Genomic DNA, 21,598 nt, shown 5'->3' with positions numbered 1-21,598 from the left:
GAGTATGGAGCAGGCTTGTTTTCCACTGGTCCAGCGGGGAGGGCCCAAACAAATTGATTCAAATGGCAAGGAGGGAGATTCCAATGAAGCATTAGGAAGAACTTGCTGAAAGCAAGAGCTGTCTGTGACAGTGGAACTAACTCCCTTGGGCGATAGTGGACTCTCCTTGGTTGAACTCCCAGGTATCCAGAAATGCAAAACGTTGTGTAAGTCCCAAATGGAGGAGCAGTGCCTTCCTACCAAATAGCTCAAAGGAAACTGACCATTTTCGGTGACCTCCAGGAGCAAATGAATGTCATATGTTCCTTGGAAAAGAAATACAGAAAGGGGCTAAGGAGGAAGAAAGATGAATTGGCCAGCTTGAATTTATAGTATCCTGGATAACTGGAACTGCAGATCCGCACTCATGTTAGCTAAGGAGAAACTGTGACATGCTGCTGCAGCTCCCATTTGTGGTATAGCCCTGCCCTGAACATTTGCTATAAAGATTACTACAGTGGTACCTCGGTTTGCGACCGCAATCTGTTCCGTGGAGGCGGGCGGTTGCTCCCTGAAGGCACGCTTCTGCGCGTGCGCGAAGTGCCGATAGAGCGCTTCTGCGCACGCTGCACAGATCGCTTCTGTGCATGTGCGAGCTGCACAGATCGCGTCTGCGCATCTGACGCCGCGGAACCCGGATGTAAACACTTCCGGGTCCGTGGCAGTCGCTCACAGAGGTAGGTGTAAAACGAGTTTTGACTGTAAAGTGGCGCTCTGAAGAGTGCCATATCAGTGCCAGTTTTTCTTCATGTGCCCAGGGTATCTACTACATTAGTCCACAGAAAGGTTTTCCCATTCCTAGGTCCTTCCTTCCCATTTTTGCAATATCTGTAATTACGTACTCCAATCTCTTCAGTTAGTTGACAGTACAGACAGGGCTGAGTTGCTCATGGAAACTTCAAGCATTAAGGGTTACACCAAAACAGACGGTTCACTCCGAGCCACAAAGATAAGCTTTTAATGTGAATAAGACTGGCAAGAGAAGAGCATTTTACTTACATCTTTGTTACTTAGACCAATATCCCTCAAAGGCAAACAAAGGTGCTGTTAAGGATCAAACTGCTCAACTGCAAATACTAAACATAAAAACCCCACAGAGGGATGGATTCCTAATATTTTATACACTCAATACGCTATGCCTTGCTGGCTTCTTACTGGGCCCTCTGACTTTCCAGAGAGTAAACACATTCTAGGTCTGAGCATGCCCAGATATTACCCATCCCAATGGCAGCTGTAGGTCTCAATCAGATTTCCCCAAAGGAAACACATCTGTGCCTTCTGCTGGCTCATTAGTTCTCCTGGTAGTCACTCACAAACACACAAAAGGCTGAGAGAACACACTCTCAACCACTCCTCTTGGGGGAGGGGGAAAGGTAGAATTCAGCAGTGAGAATAAAACAGAAAAGAAACTTGATTAAACATGCATTGATGAACACAATTCTGCAGCACAAAAAAGGGAAAAAAAGATGGGAGTTGGAGGGAAGAGGCACAGTTATACAAAGAAAAAGTCAAAAACTCCCAGTACCCTGGACACCACTCCCTGCAGCAGCACCTTGACTGTTTATTCAGCTGCTGTCAGCAGTTATTAAAAGTACCTGAAGTACATGGCTATGATTATGCCCCTCTACCTCTTTGACACACCCCTACCAGCTGTGTTTCAGGTGGTCACTGCAAATGCAGTCTTGACAACATTGCAATCTGCTTAACAACTGCCAACAAGAATAGTGCATCTCACTCCCCCACCCCCACCCCTCTGTAACTGCAGAATCAATCTAGATGTGGGAGTTGTTTGCTTGTCCCACAACAGGGCTCCCCATGCCAGGTCCTCATCTGCCAAATTGGTAGAGCCATTCTGTGTTGTTGTAAACACTGCTCTCAATGGAATTGCTCTAATGTGCCTTCCGGTTTGAGGCTGCACAGTGAGGAATCCCATCCCACTTACACCAGGACCTCTCCATCAGGCAACAACATTATTTATATCCAGTGGGGTCAATACTGGCAACCTGGAAATTAGGAAGCAAACACAGAAAAATGAAGTCCTGAAGTGCAAAATTCACACTGATGAGTTGCATAACTTGACAAAATAATCCAATTAACATCCATTTAACTTTTAAATGCTGTGCTACTTTCACCAAGCTCTAAATACAACTACTACAACAAAAAAGAAGAGAGATATTGTGCCATGTTGTACAGCTGTCCCAAAACAACTTTATTAAGCTAGGCTGTGGTGTAGGTTACTTTTGACCAATCTGGCTTGTTCATATTTAGCTAAATGTCTTGGATATCAGAAACATTACATGAACCTGCCATATTTAGAAAGGGGGGGTGGGGAGTACCAGCGCTGCTGAGGTTCTTTAGTATGCTATGAACTCAAGTCTGCAATAGAAAGGCAAGTGATGTTTTAACGTAGGCAGGTGGAGCATGAGTTTCTACAGCACGTTATGATCCCGCTACCCCCACAGCTTCTGCCTGTTTCCGCTGCATTCTGCTTAAGTCGCTAAACTGGACTGAAGACCAGCGACTGAGTTTGTTTCTTTCAATTAAAAGACAAAAGTCTCAAGTCAACAGTATAGGAAAATGTCACACTACTGGCTTTGCTACCTGCAGAAACAATAGAAATTCGGATCTACAAAAGATGTGCTGTATTCAGTTAATATAAATGAGAAAAATTTGGGCTGTGTAGAACATTTCTCAAGACTATATATACAGTAGAATACAGATCGCGCCCGGAGTTCAGATCTCGCCGGCTTCCCTCTCTTCGGATCTCTTAGGGTGAGATTTGCCATTCGTGCTTTCATGCCGCCGTTCAGAAGAGCTCTTCTCTTTCTTGTCTCTTTCCCGCGATTTCTCCCTTGAAGACTGATCTCTAGAGGATCTGGAGAGCAAACCAGAGCATACTGTAGGGCTCTAGAATGGAAAGTGTGTGTATGTGTGAAAACATTTCAGACCAGAAAAGGGAACTGTGGACTTAGCCTACCAATTCTCCTTTCTGGACCATGGGCAGAAAGACAGCCCAGATGGGCGGGAAGAGCCACCCTCCAGGGTTGGTAGACAAAGCACAGGGTGAGGTACTACCTAAATCTAGAGTCAAGGTCAAGCACTAGATGCAGAGGTTCATAAGCTGAAATCTACAAGCTGCAATCAGGTTGCCCATGGAAAGACTATAGAACAGTTAATGATATCTCAGAACTGTAGAGTTGGAAGGGACCACAAGAGTCTCCTAGTCCAACCCCCTGCAGGGATCTTTTGCCCAACGTGGGGTTCAAATCCACAACCCTGAGGTTAACCAGTCTCATGCTCTACCAACTGAGCTATAGATATCTGTGCACAGCCCTTTTTGCTGGTAACAAAAAATGAGAAGCAATGCTATTTTGATCAAGACTAGACTGTCAAACTGGCTAAGGGCTAATATTTTCATAATATGGTGCTCCCCCCCCCCAAAAAAATCAATCCATTGAAGAAGGGTCCTGAATGGCCTGTCCACTCTTAAGTCCAAACACAGGACAAATGCTGACCTGAGGAAAAAGCTGACAAGCTCTCCAATCAACATCACACAGAAACAGCATGCCCACCCCATTTGGTTAGAAAAAGACAAATTATGCATATGCTTTGATTTCTGAAAGAAAAAACGATGTTTCTTAAGTGGTCTGCCAGGATCCCTGACTATTTTCAAATGGACTGTGGAGAATATGCAATAGAGCTGAAGCCTGCTGATCAGGTGTGCTAGGAAGCTCCCTGCAGGGAACTCTAAATGTACCAGATGACTGGGATGCACATGGTGTTTGAATTCCCGGCTTTGAGACTTCAAAGCACTGGGCAACCTGTGATGTCAGGTGACTGACAGGTGTTCAGCCTCACCTGCCTCTTAAATTAGATTCTGGTAAGCCAAAAAGGTTCCATGCCCCGGATCTAGGGAATGGACCACAATGGCTCACCCTAGCATGAGATCAGTCAATCAAATCCCAGGCTTAGCAACATAGAGGAATAAGCTCAGTGCAATAACTGCTGGGCCCATCTGCCCAGGACCAGAGAAGTAACACAAGTTTGCAATAAAATGAATTTTGTTCAGTTAGTTATTTTACTGTTCAACCAAACCTAGAAATTCAGCAATGACATCAATATTAAACAAGGCTCCTTGCTATGCTACCGGTATGCTTCTAAACTGTTACAAATCTCTTCTTTGTGCGTTAGGGAGTTCCCCGGCTTCCCTCTTGGCTAGTAACCAGTTTCTTTTTACAACTTATTTTTTATACATCTCTCACACGTATCTATTCCTGTTTTATCCCACAGTTCATCCTATATCTAGATATTTCCTTCCTTCAACTGTGCCATACATCCTGAAGCCAGCACAATGCAGGGTTAAGTCATTTGACCCGTTTCCCCCTCCCTCCCACCAAATCCCAGTTTACACAAGTGCTTTACAAGTACGACTTGTTCAGCTGTGAGGGTGTTTTATTTTAAATTTATGTTTTTTTCCTGCTTTGCTGCCTTGGGCTCCTCTGGGAGGAACGGTGGGGTAGAGATTGATCCAACCAACAAACCTGACACAATGCCCATCGCTATCAGATTTGATGTGAAAACGGGGAGGTGAGATATTGCCAGCCCTTTAATTTGCAGCTCACTTTATGGTGTGAGACTCAGCAAGTGCCCAGTGATGCTGACCCCTGATGCCAGCCCCGATTGCTACAGTCACCCTCTGTGAAAACAGGAATCTTAACAGACAGCCACTCTTGTACAGCAGTGGGCTTAGAAATGAAGTTAAGAACCCTGAGGCTGGATGAGGCCGGTGGCCCAACTACTCCAGCATGTTGTTCTCACAATGGCTAATCAGATGCTTATGGGAAGCCCACCAGCAAGATCTGAGCACAACAGCCACCTTTCCCCACTTGTATTTCCAAGCAACTGGCGTTCAGAGACATACTTTCTTGGACAGTGACCTGAGAAGGTGATCTTGGCACCCCATCCTACAGGGGGACTCCCACCCACCACATGCATATGTGCATGTGCATACACTCTCACTCTCTATTTGTCATGCCTAATTTACTGCACCTCATAGGGTCACTGTGCACCTTAAAAGCACCTCCTGTCTCACTGGAAGAATGGCAGGACATAAATGTATGAAATTGGGATAGGGACTACCATAACTACACAAACGCTAAGCATGACAAAAGTGATCAGCCAACCGGGGGGGGGGGGGGCTGCATACACACAGCGGCTTATAAAAATTCTAAAGCTGCAATGTGCAGAAGCATTCAGTCTTCATACCAAAAACCAACTAAAGATAGCTACAAATTAGGCCCTAAAGCTTCTACCAAGCCGAGAAAGACAATCAGCAACTCAAACACAAACAGCTTTATTTTACAGGGAGCTTCTCTAGAGTAGACTTGGCCAACAGTTTTTTTTGGGGGGGGGGTCAATATAAGTTCTCCTACAATGCTTTTATTATTCTATGCTACATCAACACACTATAAAGCTTATTATTTATTAATTAAATTTATTAGTCACATGTTTGCCACAGCAACTCAAAACAACTTAAGAGTAGTTGAAGTGTTGGCATCTAAATGATAAACAATGCAAAAGCAGAAGATGGGAACAGCCCAAACACCTGCAAATTATTCAACTCTTTACCCAACACAGTCTCTTATTATCATTTTACATCTTCTTGAAGCTTCAGTATCTATTGTTGAGATGTTGACATTTTAGGGATGGCAACATATCAAAGTATGATTTCTATTTCGGAAGAAATAAAACACTTCATTTTCTTTTGAGACTTCTTGTGCCTTCTCATTTTTAATTTTTAACTGTTCCAGAAAACACGGCTGATACAGTTCCTCCCCGCCAAGGGAACACTTTGAGATGGGCTATTGTACGTTTGGGTTTTCTGAAGCATTCCCTTACCTGCTCTTTAGCAATAGTAATTACAGGGTCTTCCTTATTTCCTAATTGTCCAAACTTCTTTTCTTTATTGTTCATGTTCAAGACAGATTTAAAAAATGAATTTAGTATCTCAACCATGAAGTCAATAATTTCCACATACCCCATTTCTAGCAAACCTACTTTCCAATACTCATTTCTCTTCATAGAGGAGAGAACTGTAAATGTTCTTCATTTCTCACTTGCTCATCTGTTGTTGACATTATCAATCCAGTGAACATGGCGAACAGAGACTAGGTTTCCCCAGTCTACCTGCAATACTGCTATGGATTATCAGCAGCTGGAAGTTACTAGGTACAGCTGTATGTCAGGAGGCCACTTGGTTAATATGCTTGCATGCAGTAGATCTGAACTGAAGTGCTTCCTGTTACGCTTCTCCCTAGGATCAGAACTACAGTATTTTTAAAGAAGTAGAATCCAGTTAACCATGTGGTGGAGGAATTCTGAAGCATTTATAGCAAATCTGGGAGCACTTCTGGCCATGGAGCATGTTACTGCCCTTGTTCACAGCAAGCCTACCTCCCTAATAGTAATCATGAGTTATTGTTTACCCTCAAAGCAATTAAACCACAGTGTGCCAGGCCACCAAAACCCCAAGGACTCAGGCCAATATGACAATTTATTAGATAAATGATTTTCAAGTCTTAAATGAAATATTCCTTATATAGATGAGATGAAAACTCCAGGACAAGGCCCTGTTTCAATATTCGTCCTCAGCTGGAAAATTGAAATACCCTATGTATTACAAAATGTTGTAATATCTTTAAAATATAAATTTACAAAGTATAGTTTACACACATATATAAAGGAAATATCCAAAGCAAAACAGTCTTACCTACGATTCTTAGAGTTTCAAGGTTGAAGTGTACCTATTGTGTCAGAGTAACCGACTGTATACGTTTGTGGAATTTAAAGGAAAATAAGGTGTAGTCTGCTAACAAGTTAAAGAGACAGTAGTATAATTCAAATTGCAACGTATAAGTACAATCTACTGCAAAAATTTAAAGAGAAGATTTAAAGAGAAAATTTACAGCTATAGTGATATGGTTGAACTTTAACTGAAAGTATGCCTTAGCACAGACTATAGAAAGGGAGTAAAGTCCTGATAAGTTGTTCAGATCCCATGGGGAAACCGTGTTGAACAGGTGAATAAATTTGGTTTCTTGTTGCAAGAGAAGCCTATCATTATTTTTGCAGTGGTAACGTTCTGGGGGTAGCTTCCATATAACGAAGAATAAGAAGTCATCTTCCATGTGCTGCCTCCATGATATGATTACATATTCTGGATCGATGTTCGTTGATCCTGAGTCTTACTTGTCTAGAGCATTTGCCAATGTACATCTTGTTGCAGGGACAAGTCCATGCATACACACAGTTCCTAGTATTGCAGTTGCTGAAGTGTCTAATGGTAAATTTGAATCCCGATTGTACATCGGAAAAATTCCTTCACCTGTAAGGCGTATTTACAGACACTGCATCCTCCACATCTGAAGTGACCAAAGGGCAACTCATCCCTTGGTTTTATTTGTGACATCATGTCAGATTTTACCAGGAAGTCTCTGAGGGTTTTTGTTCTTTTTAAACCAAAGAGCAGAGGTTTTTGACAGCCAGGAACGTTGGAAAGGAGGTGCCAATGTTTATATATGATTGCCTTTATGGTGGAAGTACAAGAAGTGTATTGTAGAGTGGATTTGATTTTTTGCAGATGGTTTTATTTATTTTTTAATAAACATTTTTATTAGATTTTCCAATTTAAACATCTAATACATTTTCAAATTATACAAATTATACAAATATCAATTAATTAATTCAAATCTTCTGCCGAATTATACAAATTTAAATTTGACTTCCCATACTTCAGCCTATTCCTCTTATATTCACTGCTTTCTAATCAATCAAGTCCAGATCTTATCCAATAGTCTATTAAAATCCTTCTGTCTTCTTTCAAGCCCCTGAGTTTTTTCGAGCAAGCGAGTTTGACCAAACCATATGTTTCTGTGTGAAATTATGCCTATGATTCCTCTACTGTCGCTTTAACTTGTTAGCAGACTATACCTTATCTTTCCTTTTAATTCCACAAACGTATACAGTCAGTTACTCTGACACAATAGGTACACTTTGACCTTGAAACTCTAAGAATCGTAGGCAAGACTGTTTTGCTTTGGATATTTCCTTTATATATGTGTAAACTATATGTTTGTATATTTTAAAGATATTACAACATTTTGATAGGAGTATTAACATAGGGTCTTTCAATTTTCCAGCTGAGAAAGAATATCGAAACAGGGCCTTTTCCTGGAGTTTTCATCTCATCTATATAAGGAATATTTCATTTAAGACTTGAAAATCATTTATCTAATAAATCGTCATATTAGCCTGAGTCCTTGGGATTTTTTCACTTACTTGATTGCAAGTTCCACCAAGAACTCCAATTTCACTAGGCCACCAAAACCTACACAGCACCTGAGAGATTAACGCTAGTGATTTGGGCCTCTCTCAATTAGAAAAGTATCTGCCTGTCTCAAATCCAGTAGATCTTACCATTCCAAACAAACATTCTGGGTCCGAGAGAATTCTCTCTACTTACAGAGGAACTAGTATGCTTTTGAGCAGATGCAAGTGTTGCAAAGAAGTAGGGAAGCCTTCTCTGGTGATGTGCAAAGTCACTCTTGCAGGTCTAGTCCATGAGAAATCCAATGAGTCCCAAATGGCTTTTGGAGCTCATGGACAACATCTACACACCCTACCTTCTAGGATGACAATGGGAGAAAGCAGCACATGCCTTCAACTTCATTCCCTGCTTATTTGTATCACGTGAACCAGTTCTCTCCCAGCCTTGGGAAGGAGTTCATTGATTTTTGAACCAATCTCTATTTTCTCACTGTTTCTCCAATAGTCAGCTGAACTCGTTTCTCATGGCTAAACTACAAGTCAAAAAGCCTTTCCCCAAGAGGTTGCAAAAGCCAAGCCTACTTGTGTTTTGAACTCCTGTCTCTGGATCCCCGCCGGTGGCCTCGGCTATGGCTGCCAGAACGGCTGCGATGGCGCCTGTGCCTCTCTCGTTCCCGGGACTTGGAGCGGGACTTTCGCTTCTCACGGGAAATGGACCTCGACCGTTTTCGCTTCCGCTCTCGAGAGCGCGACCTGCAAGATCCAGGAATAAGCAGTATAAAACCCAGAAATATAGAAAATTTGACATGAACAGCAGCTGCATTTCCCCACTGCTGCATTTGCAAAGAAATTCAGTTTCAAGTTTTTATTACATTCGGGGTTCTTCCTTCATTTTATCCTCACAAGAACCCTGTTAGGTAGGTTATGGCTGAGAAAGTGACTTGCTCAATGCCACCCAATGAGTTTAATGACCAGCAGGGAAGAAACTGAACCTGGGCAATACTGTTTAGTCTGACCAGTATTGTAGGACTGCAACATCCTACATAAAAACATGCTTCTCTTAATGCATAAATGAAAAAGACATACCTCACAGAACACCAATAGCTTCAGCTTTGCATAAAAATATTTTGAACAGGCTTCCTCAACCCCTTATGCTGTCCAGGAAATTTAGCAATGTCTGATTTGCCAATCACATTTAAGATTAATAAACAACTAAAATGCTTCTATATCAGAGTGACTCGCTGATTATAAGCATTAATTCCAGTAATTTTAGGACCTTGTATGCTTCCTAACACAATAGCATTCAGTACTTTCATTTCACTCACTGTCCTATAACATCTCTTAATGACTTAATACATGTGATTTAATCCTTTGAGCATTTAGTTCAAGCAAGCTACTACTTGGATTAAGTTGAGCTCTTTTATATTTCACTACTGCAGAACAGGAACAATTTCTTCCTCTTCTGCACATTTAATACTCCCTCAGCTTCCATTTCCTCCACAGCACCATGCTGAAAAGGCAGCCTTTACATCACCTCTGCCCAGATTATGCACTTCTTCCCCAAGAGCCTGGGCACTTCCTGGTTGAGGAAGATGCAAAGCTTCCATTTCAGATGTGACAGTGTAGAGAAGAAGGTGGTGTTTTGTGCTCCTGAACAGCTACAGCATATTCAAGGCAATTCTCGGCAAAGATGTATCGGTCATTCTTCCACTTTTACTCTCAGCCACAAGGAGCATGTTCTCCCAGGGTCTCAGCAGCTACAATGGTTTGCTACAAAAATCCAGGCAAAATTAAAGGGGTTGGCTTTCTCTCAGAATCTAAATGGCTTTGGCTCAACATGAGACCACCCTCTTGAGACTGCCAACCTAACATCCATACAGGAAGAATGGATGCATGAAAAGGCCTTTAAGTATGTATTGAAAATGCTGCAAGGACTTTGTTCAGGCAAGTCTCTATCAAGTGGAGCAATCCAATATTTTAAACCCAAATAATTGTGGTTTACCCACCCTAAATACACTTCCTTGAAACCACAGTAGGGACTGGTCAAGCAAGCAATTGCTACAAACTGGAAAAGGCACCGGGGTTCTTCCTCCTCTGGTCCAATGCTAAAACAGAATGGCAGCAAGAGAAAGAACTGCAAAGGGATGCCAGTCACCTTACCCAGAATGAAGAACCATCTTTACCAACTTAAAACACTCACCTTCTGCGATCTCTGTTTCTGGATCCAGACCTAGCAAAAAGCAACATTTGTTTCAAGTAAGTTAATGATTAACAGTTATGGGAATCTTTCAAATGGACAAATATTCTTTTAGAGCAAGATAACACTTAGGAAAAGAATTCTAAACACCAGGAATTAAAGGCCAAGGATGATAAAAATGTTAAAGCTGACTCAGAAAAATGGCTATGAAACAATTACAATTGATAAAGCAAGGCACGTTTAATTACCTTTTTCAGGGCAAAACCCCTAGCCGTTTGGACAGTTGTGTCATTTGCTGCTTGCTTGCGGGGCCTGCTAGTTTCCCCCAAGCAGCAACATGCCCATTTCTCCCTCTCTGCCCCCTTCCAAAGCCCACACCGGACAACATTTTCTCCTGACATGAGGGGAAGCAACCAGAATACATGGCCCTGATGTGCCATGCACTGCCCACAATCCAAGTGTGACTAATGCCTGCTCTTTGCCACACCATTTCTTTGAGATCTTCACACAGCAGCACAAGCAGCCTTAAGCCATAGCACCACAACTTTCCACTGAAAATACTTCCTAGAGTTCACTCACCGTTGACCCGTTCTCTCCTCTCGCTCTCTTTCTTCTCTCCGTCTCAACCGGTCCTGATTCCTCTTCTCCTGTTTCTCTGCCACAGTTTTCTATGATAAAAGATAGCAAACCTTGTTAAACACAGACGCGTGCTACAACACAAGTCTGACAAAAAAACCCACAAGTTACAGTAATTCATCCTCTAACAGGATGGTTCTCCAATGGCTTGAGCAAGAGACGGACAATGCTACAAAAGTGCACAAGAGCATATTGTTCATGTAAACACATTTCACAGGAGCCATGAAGCAGGGCTACAATCCCCCCTCGGGGCATCTGTAAAGCAGAGATTGAACCGTGGCCTTCTGCATCCAAAGCAGCTGCCCCACACTGGAGTTCTCACCCGCAACTGGTCCAGCTTCTCACGAATCTGAATGAAGCCCAAGTGCAATTTGCCTCCAAAGTGATCAGCAAGTCGGCGATCGTTATCATGGAGACCAAGGTATGCAGAGCAGACCTCACAGACACGCAGCTTCTGTTGCTGGAAACTGGATGCAGGCATAGAATTACGGTATTCCTCCTATGGAAGATCAGACAGCTGAGTATCAATACTTCCACAGTGTTTATCTTACGCTTTCATCTCTCTACCCTAAACAATTTCTCCCAGCTTATTAACAATGTACTCCTACCCTAGGGATGCTGTGGTCTAAACCACACAGTTCGAATCCCCGTGATGGGGTGAGCTCCCGTTCCTCGGTCCCAGCTCCTGCCAACCTAGCAGTTCGAAAGCACGTCCAAGTAGATAAATAGGTACTGCTCCAGCGGGAAGGTAAACGGCGTTTTTGTGTGCTGCTCTGGTTTCACCAGAAGCAGCTTAGTCGTGCTGGCCACATGACCCAGAAAAACTGTCTGTGGACAAACATCAGCTCCCTCGGCCAGTAAAGCGAGATGAGCATCGCAACCAGAGTTGCTCAACTGTCAGGGGTCCCTTACCTTTACCTTTTTACCTACCCTAATATACTAGAAATAGTAGCCACTATCTGACTACAGCTCAGTTAATCCTGCACATATTGTGTTAGGATGCTAACACACCTTTACACAGGATTTAAACCAGAAAATGTTCAGAAATACTCAGAAGCTGCCATTTCAAGCAAGAAAGACAGTAATTAGTCATCAGTATTTCCTCACCTAGTTTTGCTTTGAGACAACTCCACATTTTGCTTTAGTATGGTGCATTTTTGCAGCTAAAGCAGACTAAATAAAAAACGAATTGTAACTTTTGTACAGAACATCATCACTAAGAAGAGAGCAAAGCAAACCTCTGCTTCTTTCTTTTTTGCTCGGACTTTCTCAACTTCCATCAGTATCTTCTGAGATTCATCCACATTCCCTTCAGCCCCCAGCTGCTCGGCTTTAGCCAGAAGTTTGCCAATGTCTTCATTTAGTTCATGCACCTTTTCTGCCTGGAGAGGAGAGATGGTGTTTAGTGATCAAGGGAGTAGATTGCATCTTTGGCATCTGACTTTGGTCTGGGCACCCAAGGAATTTAATGGCCCCTCCAGCTGTTTGGGGACTACAATTCCCATCATCCCGGACCACTGGTCCTGTTAGCTAGGGATGATGGGAGTTGTAGTCCCAAAACAGCTGGCGGGCCAAGTTTGGCCATCACTGGTCTAAAGGAAAAGTTCTTATGTGAAAGATTCAAGGGAAAATAGAGAATGGGGTATTCCCTTCTAATGCAGTAAACTGGCTTGAAGCCTGCTTCCTTTGACTTTGCATTGCATTTCAAGCTGCCTTGAGCACATTTTGGTAGAAAGGCAGAACACATATTGAAACAAAAATGAGCCACTGCTTATTTAATTATTAATTTATAAAGTGCTTGGAAGGCAAATGCCTCATCCAAGTAATCTTCCAAGGTAAGCTAACTCTATCCCTAGGGCTGATAGTGAATTTGTGATTGCAATATCACTGCAGCACCAGCCTTCTTTACTCTGACCTTTGAATTTTCAAGAGCCACCCCATCCTTGTGATTCCAATATTTTAAAATGTTTATAATACTGTATTTTAAATTGATGTAACCCACCTTGGGATCTTACAGTGAAGGGCAGTTAAAAAAACCTAAGGGCTGGTGGGGGAGGCACAGAACAAAGTCTAGCAAAGAAACCAAGGCAGCTGCTAAAGGACAGCAGCCTCCACCTCCTCCTGCAGCACAGAAATGAAGATGCTCCTGCAGTTCTCCGATCCTCCTTTTCCAGCCCCCATCAGGCTAGTAAGATTTATTTATTACATGCTGGTAAGTGTTGCAGGCTTATTTATAAGGCAAGGGAAATTGTATTACGTTTTATATCACACCTTGACGTGAGCTTCAAGGCAGCTTGAACTAAGGACCACCCAACTTAAAGAGCTCATGCATTTAACATTTACGGTAGGACCAGCTTCTCACATAGATGCCAACTGAACTGTCTAGGAACATCTGGGGATGCAGCATTGCTGAAGCTGGGCAAGTATGAATCTAATTGGTCCAGTAAATCAGAAGAGACTGGGAGCCCCATGTAACAAGAGAATAGGATGGCAACTGCTGATACAGCCTTTGAGAAAGGAGGCTGCCACACATGATTCTGCCCGACTGAAGTACCTTTGCAGCCACTTCAGCACTGATCTCTTCCTGTGTTTCTGCAAGTCGTTTCTTTGCCAGTTCAGTTCTTCTGTCACACTCAGCAATGAAGGATTCCAAGTGGTCCATTGCCTACAGATGTACAAACAAACAAAGCTGACACACATGCAGGAAGGGTGTACGCACAAAATGTTGCTTCAATATTCTTTTTCCTGTTGGAAGAGATGCCCCAAGATGAACACGATCCTCTTGTTGGTACAGTGGTACCTCTGGCTAAGAACTTAATTTGTTCCGGAGGTCCGTTCTTAACCTGAAACTGTTCTTAACCTGAAGCACCACTTTAGCTAATGGGGCCTCCTGCTGCCGCCGGAGCACGATTTCTTTTATCATCCTGAAGCAAAGTTCTTAACCTGAGGTACTATTTCTGGGTTAGCGGAGTTTGTAACCCGAGGTACCACTGTATTTCAGATCAAAAGTGATAGCGACAGTAAGGGGCGGATGAAAGCAACTGATGGTGAGGTGGGAACAAGAGAGGTTTCTTCAGGATAAAAGCAGGGGGGTTCATTTCTTCAGAGTACAAAGCAATATCCTAATGCTGTTGTGGTACATCAAATTATTAAACCCTAGCAGTGATGCTAGTTTGTTTAGTTTTATATAACAAGAATGGCAAAATGGCAACGAAGACATTTTTAGGTAGAAGTTTAAAATAACTGAAATACTATTTACGCTGCTCTTATAATAGAATTCTTAGGTACAGCAGAGGATATATTGAGCTGGATTCCTCAGAAGAAAGATGGTAGGGCCACTCTGCTCAGTTAAGCATGTACTGGATAGGACTGATGGGAGTTGTAGTCCAGATCATCTGGAGGGCACCTGGTTGGCAAAGGCAGCTTTAAAGCAGTGTTTCCCAACCTTTGGTTTCCAACTGTTTTCGGACTACAGTTCCCATCACCCCTGACCGCTGGTCTTGCTAGCTAGTGATGATGGGAGTAGTAGTCCAAAAACAGCTGGAGACCCAAGGTTGGGAAACACTGCTTTAAAGAGCTACAAGCTAGATTTAGCTCAGTGGTATTGATTACATGACCAGTGGGCTCCACTCTGATCTCAGAGTGCAGGCCCTAGTGACTGCACCTGTTTCGGGCAGAGCAGCAGCACATCACATTATCAACAACAATAATAATAATATATGCCTATAAAAATAAACACTACGTAATCTGCAAATTAACCTGCAATAGTTTTAAGGGCTTGTTGCATTGGGATTATTTGGAGCCAGTGCCCAGCATGACAACTTTTCTCTGAAGAGAAACCCTAGACCTGGCACCCCCAGACTTCGGCCCTCCAGATGTTTTGCACTACAATTCCCATCTTCCCCGACCACTGGTCCTGTTAGCTAGGGATCATGGGAGTTGTAGGCCAAAACATCTGGAGGGCCGCAGTTTGGGAGTGCCTGCCCTAGACACTTTGTGCCTAGTAACAAACTGCTCATTAAAATCTAGAGTGCAATTTTCGAAGTCTCTGTCTGACAACTAGTTGTAACTCTGCATAGTTCAGAAATCACTGAGTGTTTTGTGAATGGTATAGAAAACTTCTGCTAACCTTTGCAGGAAGCTTACAAAGGAAAATATCACAAGATTAGCGAGATATCAGACTTACTGTTGCCCAATCTGATACCAGCATTTCATTACCAGAAAAAAACACAAAGCACTTACGTCCAACTCAAAGAACAGGTCCCTCTCTTTACTTGCAATTTCATAATCTGCTCTTAGTGCCAAATCATGAATTTTTGTACACTCTCCAAGGTCCATGCGCTGTTGAAAAAGGAGAAAAGAAGACAAAACAACCTGAAATCTTTACATTCATGCGAAAATATGGTTAGGCTTAGAGGAATGCATAGAGATGTGAAGGCCAGGGGGAAAACGGGAAAATTCGGGGGGGGGGGCAGTCCCCCCCCCGTTTTCCCCCTGAAGCCTCTTTTGTTTTTTTCTGGAAAATTGGAAAAATAGAAAAAATAAAAAATTGATTATGGAATGTTTTATTTTAACATGATGAATAAAATCTTTTAAGATAAGGGGTTCAAATATTTTATAAATCATTTCTAAAAAATATGTATGGTATCAGATTATTCTAATTTCTGTGAGGGCAAGCAAATCCTAGGTTACAAACTGAACTCTCCAATGCAAGAACAAGATACATTTATTCCTTTAGGACAGGCATGCCCAAACTTCGGCCCTCCAGATGTTTTGGACTACAATTCCCATCATCCCTGACCACTGGTCCTGTTAGCTAGGGTTCATGGGAGTTGTAGGCCAAAACATCTGGGGGGGCCGCAGGTTGGGGATGCCTGGTTTAGGAGGTGCTGTTGTCACCAGAAAAGAAAAAGGTTTCAGTTTTGTTTTTGCAAATGACAGACACAACAGAGTAGATGCAGAAGCAGAGACTGAAACTGATACTGATCATTACAGCTCAGAAAATTATTCTGATTAAATTTCATGCCCATTCATTGAAACTTAGTCCCACTTCCTTCTTCAGTTCTTTTTATGAGAATGGTTTTTTTAATACTGTGGAGAGGAAATATGAATAATTGTTACTTCTGGATTTTTAAAAATTGTTTTGTGGAGGTTTTTTTGTTCCACATAAACTAGTAAACAGTTCAGGAGTTTGTTGCTCCATTTGTTACAAATACAAATAAATATTATTTTAAAAGTAAATTCTGTTTGTAATAATTGTTTGGATACACTATATTTTTAATAGGCTAGTTGTGTTAATTTTATGCCCATTAAAATTGTCCATAGCGATATTTTATGTATCTAAAGTAACAGAATGACTTTCAATCTGGAAAAGAAAAAAAGAAGTGCTAATGTAGCATTCTTTTTCAATTTTCCGAAAATTTCCAGTTTTCCAGAAAAAAACACCCGGAGTTTTTTTCCCCGAGCTTCAAAATTTCCGGAAACTTTACATCTCTAGGAATGTATGAGCCAGGTTTGTAAAAGTGAAAAAAGTAACCCTACCTTATACATGTTCATTTTGAGTCAGATGACATTAATATATATGCAGGCATCCCCAAACTGCGGCCCTCCAGATGTTTTGGCCTACAACTCCCATGATCCCTAGCTAACAGGACCAGTGGTCAGGGAAGATGGGAATTGTAGTCCAAAACATCTGGAGGGCCGAAGTTTGGGGATGCCTGATATATATGGGTTGTATTCAACTAAGTTTTACTTAAAAGTATACATCATAATTAATGAAAGTTAGTCAAGTTCATTCATTTCAATGGGTCTACTCTGAGTAGGAATGACACAGCCCTACAGCTTTAAAATAATATACGTATTTAAAAGGAATTTGTATTCTTTTTAACCAGTTAAAATTCACTTGGTGTACTTCTGAAACATGCAATTATGCACTTCTGAAACATGCAAATTCAAAAATTCTGGCATTTCAAATACAAGGCTGAATTATATTCTGCTATTTGTATTAATGCTCTGTGTATTTTTTGTTGAATAAAAGAAGGTTGAGTTATTTGCTGATCCACATTTTATACGAAATTGTCACAAATAAAACGGACACACATTACTAACAGAACATCTTACCGCTTTTCCTTATGATGTCCCCTTTTACATCAGCTGACTGGATATATGTGAATTCTGCTGCCCAGGTAACTACTGGACTGCTCCCCATAACAGATGAGATTAAGGGCTCAACTTAGCTACTTCAATTTCATAACCAGAACACTTAAGTGTCATGCAGAGTTTTTCATAATGTTTAAGTAACATCACACAGAATTCCACTGTACTCCAAAGTATTATGATCCTGATTATTAGAGAAACGGGAGGTTGCCAGCTTGACACCACTTTTTTGAGTTTGTACACATAGCTACACAGAATGATCCACGCAGGATTTAACTGTTAAACCATATATTCTGTAGCACCATCAGGAAGGGTACTTACTGTTCCTGCTAAAATATCATGAGGGCAACAGTCCAGAAGGTGGCTCTTGCAGACTCGTTCATCTGTGAACTTCACCCTTTGCCTCGTTTCATCTCCTGAAATTCATGTTTGATTATAAATATGAAAATATCATTTAAAATGCTAAGCAAGGTAACCTGTGGTAAGTTTCTATTTTGCCTCATTATGCAGATAAAAATACTTCATGAACCCCAGAACTGCTTGAAGAACTACAAAGGCATTAAGTCGGAGAATATTCATTTTTCTTTCACAGCCGAGAATCGAAGCAAGTACAGCATTTAATGTCACATGCACCACTTACTAAGAATGGTGCTGACCACAATAATGCCCATAGCCAGACATCTATGTAAAAAGACAGTAGAGTCAGCCAAGGATCCAGACCACAAAGAGTTTTCTTCTGCATGGAGAAGGCTCTGGAGATATCAAAACCTGTGATCTCTGAACACCATGAACAAGACAGATCAACACCTGGGAATTTTAATAAGCAGCTATTTATTAATTCACTGTCTTTTCAGTTAATGCTGCTGCCTTTTACTATTAACAAGCAATGAGGTGCCACAGGGCCACCAGACGTATTTTGGCGTTGACCTGGAGAGTATAATCTGTTTTGTCCCCCCCCCCTTCCCCGCCCTCAGAAAACATTTTTACATTTGGGAGCCACTTAAAAACAAGCAAAACCAACAAAAAAAGGAAGTTAGTTAATACACACTGCGAGCTCCAACATATACTATACCCATCTGCCTTCTTCAAGACCTCAGCTGCAGAATTTTTATGCCCGCTGTTGAAAAGTTTTAAAGGAAAAGTTTTCTTGCCCACACCTGCAGTAAGGAAGTCAGGGGAATGATACATAAAAAGTAAAGGCAAAGTGGTAATGGTATGTGACAATTGTTTTTTTAAAAGCTAGTCTGTGTATGACTATAGACCAGGATTTGCAAGCATCCAGGATTAATGTTGTGTCTACTAAAAATGTATTTTTCCCTTTTTCCTTTCTTTTCTAAGCTACACTTTTAAAGTTACTTGTGAAAAAAGCAGCAAACACTTTTTTTGTTATAACAGCTTTAAAAATTGGTTGTGACTCACGGCTCGATGAACATGAGGCTTTTCTGCAACTCCCTTGCAGATTGATGTAGGCAGGCAAAGATACACTGAACCTTTATAAATAAAATAGAGGGGCCACAATTGTTCAGTTTGTATGAAATAAAATTATGGGAAGCAATTCAAAAGCAACTCAAATACACAAAGAAAGAACGAGCACTTATTCATTTACGAAACAAAGTGCAAAAAGTTATCTGCAGAGTTCTGCAAATGTGCCAGATAGTTGCTGATTCAAGTAAGGAAGCAGATACAAACCTTGACAGGAATGCACAGCTTTTCAAGGGGCTAGCACTAAAGTCCTGTTTCCATACAGAACAGGCCTACCTTCGTGCTTTTATTCACGAAGCATTACCTCTACAGGCGAGTCTACAAAAGAAAAGCCTCACCACATAAGACCAGAAAAAGTCAGGCTTTCAGCTCATTATACAGAGCTAAAACCAACAAATCTGGCATATAAAGCCTTACATTTCAGGCAGCTTTAAGTGTCCGGGTTATAGGAATTAATGTAATATGTATTCCTTGCCAATGCTTTCCAAGAGTGCCCTCGAAATGTACTGAACACACTAGATCCTAAATTACTCTAAAACACCTCATTGTTTCCCTTATACCATCTGTAACAGTGTTTTAGGCTACTGAGCAGATGTTTCCAGGAATTAGATGTTAAGTCAAGAACTACGCCACCAGCTTTGGTGGGCATTTGGACTGGCACACCTTGAAGGCATAATAATGCAGGTGCTGGGGACTCGGCTACCCTGCTTAGGCACCTTCGTCCAAATGCTGTGCTTGGTGACTCTCACCACCCACATTGCCATGACCAATAATCACCACGCTGGCCAACTTGCCACACAGCCAAACTTTAAACTGGCCTGACAGGTTTGACTTCCGGCCAGCTAGCACCCAGCTGTCTTTTGCTATAAACTCTCCATATGGCTCAGCAGTAACACTGGCTCAGGCCAATGCTCCATCTACTCCTTCAAACATCCAGTTTCCAAACTGCCCCTTGGCAAACCTACAAGGAGGCCACAAAGGCAGGGAGTCCTCACCCTACCCTAAAACATACACAAGCACTTCTGGTATTAAGAGGTAGACTTCTGCTGGACTTGGAAGCTCCACTTACCTATCCTGGTTAACTGAAAGAAGCAATTCAAAGTTGCTCCTCATTTTAGATGCCCATCAGCCAAAAACGTCCTTCTTATCCCCGTATCATATAATCCTAGGATAATCCCAATGCCCCTCTCTTATGAGCAGGGAGGGGCTTTTCCTAGGCTCAAGCCAAGGACGTGTGAAATAAAGCGCGCCTGGCGATGGGGATTGCTGTGGGGGGCGGTCGGGCAAGAGCGCCTCTGAGCATACCCTGAGCGCTCACTCATCCCTGGCCTCCCAGAAACTGAACCCCTCAAACCTTATGGATTTATTAAGAAGAGAAAGAGCCGCTGCCTCTTTCAGGGGATGGAAAGCCTCAGTTTGCAGGCAGGGGAAGAGAGGCCCTGCTCTGGGTGGGCCTCTGAGGCTAGGCCCCGCCGATGGACACCGGAGGCGGCGGCGAGAGGTGGGTCGCCTCCTCAGCCACTGCGGGGGCCCCCAAAGGCTCTGTCCGCGCCAGGCCCAAGGCGCTGCTCGCTCGCTTCCTTCCTGCAGGCCCCCGCCTCGCCCGCCCCAACTCACCGTCCCGGGCCGTGCCCATCAGCTGGTCGAGCAGCGCCCGCATCTGGGCCTGGGCCGACATGGCGGCGGCGGCGTCAGCTACGAGGTGAGCGGAGAGCGCGGCGGAGGGAAAGGGGGTGGCTTGCGTCTCCTTGGAAACCAGGGGAGCGCGGCGGGGTGGGGGGTGGAACAACGGCGCGAGCCCAGGCCGCGGAGACCGACCCTAGCGCGGCCTCTCACTCGCTACAGCCTGCGCAAGGCACGATGGGAAGAAGGGGGAGGGGGAAACGGAGGCGGAGGCGGCCGCCGTCTTATTCGCTTTCCTCCTGCAACCGCTGGCGCGAAAGGCACTCTGGGGGTTGTAGTCCGAGCCGAGCCGAAGCCCGCAGTGCACGTTGGTTGCTTCTGAGCGGAGCTTCGCCTCGAGCGCCAGCTCGCTTCCGACTGTTGGTTTTGTTTATATGTACAGTATCTTCAATGTTTTTGATTTTTGTTGGTATTTTTAATATGAATATGTTATATTTATATTTTTGTGTATTTATTTTTAAAATTTGTACCCTGGCCTTCTTCCCAAAGGACTGTTTTGTGCAGGCTGCTTAGATTTTTTTTTAAATGATTAAGCTGCATACGTATGTACAAATCTGGTCCAAGTAAAATATATAATGTTCATTTTAAACATACGGGGCAGTGCACTCCGAAATTTGAACACAAGGCCTCGTTGCACCTTGTCGACTTAAAGGAAAGTCCCTGTATAAGACAATCAATCATTTATTGTATTTGACCAAGGGCGTACCCACCATGCGGCAAGTTAGGGCAGCTGCCCTACTCTAGAAGCAGGGCTGGTGGGCAGAGGCGGAGCACAGCCCGGCGGAGCGCGAGTTCGCCATTCCCGCCGCACCGCGCCGCACCCTCCCTCCAGCTCCCCGGCGCGCCCTCAGGCAAGGCCAAGCGCGGCGGGGAACCAGGGAGCGCGGCGCGGTGGGCGGGAACGCCGAACTCGCGCTCCGCTGGGCTGGGCTCCACCTCCGCCCACCAGCCCTGCTGCTAGGGAGGGGCACAGCCCGGCGGAGCGCAAGTTCGCCGTTCCCGCCCGCCGCGCTGCGCCCTCCCTCCAGCTCCCCGTCGCGCCCTCTGGCAAGGCCAAGCGCGGCGGGGAACCAGAGAGCG

At 43.3% G+C, this 21,598-nt stretch overlaps 1 protein-coding gene across 7 annotated transcripts; it reads right to left on the bottom strand.

Annotated features, from left to right (window-relative positions):
* Window positions 1-981: 981 nt before the first annotated feature.
* On the bottom strand, window positions 982-20,697 carry LUC7L (LUC7 like). Of its 7 annotated transcripts, none has more exons than XM_035131978.2 (11): window positions 20,453-20,696; window positions 18,426-18,843; window positions 17,675-17,769; window positions 15,440-15,538; window positions 13,752-13,862; window positions 12,436-12,579; window positions 11,520-11,696; window positions 11,141-11,229; window positions 10,565-10,594; window positions 8,947-9,117; window positions 982-2,946 (listed from the first exon to the last, which is right to left on the bottom strand). In XM_035131978.2, exons 2-11 carry the CDS (start codon window positions 18,427-18,429, stop codon window positions 2,637-2,639), a joined length of 1,230 nt encoding a protein of 409 aa, XP_034987869.2. In that variant the 5' UTR covers window positions 18,430-18,843; window positions 20,453-20,696; the 3' UTR covers window positions 982-2,636. The 7 variants fall into 7 exon arrangements, with proteins under 7 accessions (XP_034987869.2, XP_034987867.2, XP_034987868.2 ...); XM_035131980.2 differs by lacking the exon at window positions 18,426-18,843 and adding an exon at window positions 5,938-5,999 and having other exon boundaries at window positions 2,777-2,914; XM_035131976.2 differs by lacking the exon at window positions 18,426-18,843 and having other exon boundaries at window positions 20,453-20,697.
* Window positions 20,698-21,598: the final 901 nt, after the last annotated feature.

Source organism: Zootoca vivipara, chromosome 14 (genome assembly GCF_963506605.1).
Source record: "Zootoca vivipara chromosome 14, rZooViv1.1, whole genome shotgun sequence".
NCBI lineage: Eukaryota > Metazoa > Chordata > Lepidosauria > Squamata > Lacertidae > Zootoca > Zootoca vivipara.
Note: the sequence above shows the minus strand (reverse complement) of the source record. Positions and strands in the feature narration are given on the sequence as shown.